General features: G+C 38.1%; 1 protein-coding gene across 1 annotated transcript in view; it reads left to right on the top strand.

The window, feature by feature from the left end:
* Positions 1-2,279, top strand: part of si:ch211-51c14.1 (protein kinase C and casein kinase substrate in neurons protein 3) — a 19,800-nt gene that overhangs the window by 3,795 nt on the left and 13,726 nt on the right. Inside the window, exon 2 of the mRNA XM_014010298.1 lies at positions 2,157-2,218. Coding sequence (XP_013865752.1) covers positions 2,165-2,218 — 54 coding nt within the window. The 5' untranslated portion in view covers positions 2,157-2,164. The remainder of the gene's footprint in view (positions 1-2,156; positions 2,219-2,279) is intronic.

Here is a 2,279-nt window from a genome sequence, read left to right as displayed (position 1 = left end):
CCTGACCTGAGGTCTGAGACTCTGTTAGACCTGACCTGAGGTCTAGGTCTCTGTCAGTCCTGACCCGGTGTCTGGTTCTCCAGGACTCTGTTAGCAGCAGGACAGAGAAACAAGCTAAAGATGTAAAAATAAAAACATTTCTAAAAAACTAGAATCACATGAGCTCAAAGTCACTCAGAAATCACAAGACTGTCGTCTCCTTCAAAATAAAAGCACTCAGTGTTTTGGTTCTACAGGCAGGAGATAAATCTGCTGAAAAACATAAAAACATATATTTTTTATAAAATAATCGTTTTATCTGAGGAATATTTGACTTCCAGCTGTGAGCGTCTGCAGGTTGGAGGAAACGTCTCTGAACCCAAACTTTGTTTAAAGTCCACCTCCTGAATCAGACTTGATGTTTGGTTCTGATCCGGCCTCACTCTGTATGATAACATCAGCTTCTTTCTGCTTCTTTACAAAACTGTTTGGCTCATTGAAAGAAAAAAAAGTTTTTTTTCAGTTTTTAAATGAGCAGAAAACTGTAAACAAAACGTTTGTAACTTAGACGTTAGTTTAGATGATTTCTTCCTAAATTTAAGCTGATTAAATAACGCAAAAATCAAAATTATGAAGGTTCACACTCTAAAAACGTACATTTTGAAATATTTACACCATTACACTGCACTGTTAGCAAAATATCTCACGATGAAACAAAGCGAGTGAAGCCTGATTTTATTTCAGTGAGAACACGTTGTTGTGAGGAAAACTGTGATTGGTCAGAAGTTTGTGGGCGTGGCTGCAGCGAGCTGCAGGCCGAGGCTGTGAGAAAATACAGCCAATTTTAAGAGCGTTCCAGTGAAAACGATAAAGAAAATCAACTAAATCTTTTATTTTTCAACAGGAAGAGTTCGATCAGTGCAGCTCAAACAAACTGAAGTGTTGTTTTAATAACATTTGTTCAGGTGAAATCCTCGACACGTGACGTTAAACGTTACGAACCCAGAGCGAGTTTTGTTTCTTTATTTGTCCGGACACATGTGAAGCAGGACAGTGAATAAGTGAAGACACATGACAGGATGTGACTTGTTGCCCTGTTTATTTTAGGATGACTCAYGCTGCAGAGCTGGGAACGCTGGGACAGTTCGGTGTGCGAATTAAAAACCAGTTTCTGACATCTCCATCAGATCAGCYGTTAACCAGTGAACTCCCAGCTAAAACTGGGATTTGTCATTAATCACATCTGCAGAAAACTTCCTGTTTGGTCGTCATTTATTCTGTTTTACATTATGATCAATTATCAAACCACTTCTGCACTTTGTGTTTCTTTCAAATATCAAAATATTCGGCTGATTCAGGAGATGGGACTTTAGCTTTTTTTTAACTTTTGCTACTTTTAGCTGTTTTATCTTCTAGGTTTTTGCAACGTTTTGTCTTTTAGCTCATGTTTTGTGACTTTTAGCTGACCCTTTGCTACTTTTAGTTTTTAGTTATCCTTTTCTTGCATTTAGAAAATCGTTTTGACACTTTTAGCTTAGAGCTAGCCTTTTGCTACTTTTGTTTTTCACCCGGCCTTTGCTGCTTTAAAATAGGCTTTTGTTGCTTTTAGCTAGTGTTCTTTTGTTGTTGTACTGATTCTTTTAGGTTTTAGCTAGTGTTCTGCTTAGGTTTTAGGTAGCATTCTGCTTTTTAGGTTTTAGCTAATATGCTTTTAAGTTTTAGCTCGTGTTCTGCTTTTTAGGTTTTACCTCTATTTCTTTTAGCTAGTGTTTTGCTTCTTTTAGGTTTTAACTAGTGTTCTGCTTCTATTGGCTAGTGTGCTGCCTATATTAGCTGGTGTTTTGCTTCATTTAGCTTTTAGGTAGCGTTCTGCTTTTTAGGTTTTAGCTAAGTATTAGCTAGTGTTCTGCTTCTTTTAGCTTTTAGCGAATGTTTTGCTAGTTTTAGCGTTAATGCTTTAGTTTCAGCAGTCATTTAGCAGTTATCAATCTGCATGTTTACAGAAAATGAACGTTTTCTGGCTTTAGCTCAGTTCGTCACAGAAAGCAGCTAAAATAAGAGCTCCTGACGTTGTAGCCTTCGGTTGTTTTCCTGAAAAATAAAAGCCGATAACAGCTAAAGTTTGGCAAACAGAGTAGCTGCAGTCAAAACTAATCCTGGATGCTTTATTTTCTCAGAGAACACGATGTCGACACCAGAGAACTGCCCTGAGGACGTCAACAATCGCAGCTTCTGGATGGTATGTGCACCATATCTGTGTGTGTGTGTGTGTGTGTGTGTGTGTGTGTGTGTGTGTGTGT

Source organism: Austrofundulus limnaeus, unplaced genomic scaffold (genome assembly GCF_001266775.1).
Source record: "Austrofundulus limnaeus strain Quisiro unplaced genomic scaffold, Austrofundulus_limnaeus-1.0 Scaffold67, whole genome shotgun sequence".
NCBI classification, from domain to species: domain Eukaryota; kingdom Metazoa; phylum Chordata; class Actinopteri; order Cyprinodontiformes; family Rivulidae; genus Austrofundulus; species Austrofundulus limnaeus.
This window is presented reverse-complemented; position numbering and strand designations above follow the sequence as displayed.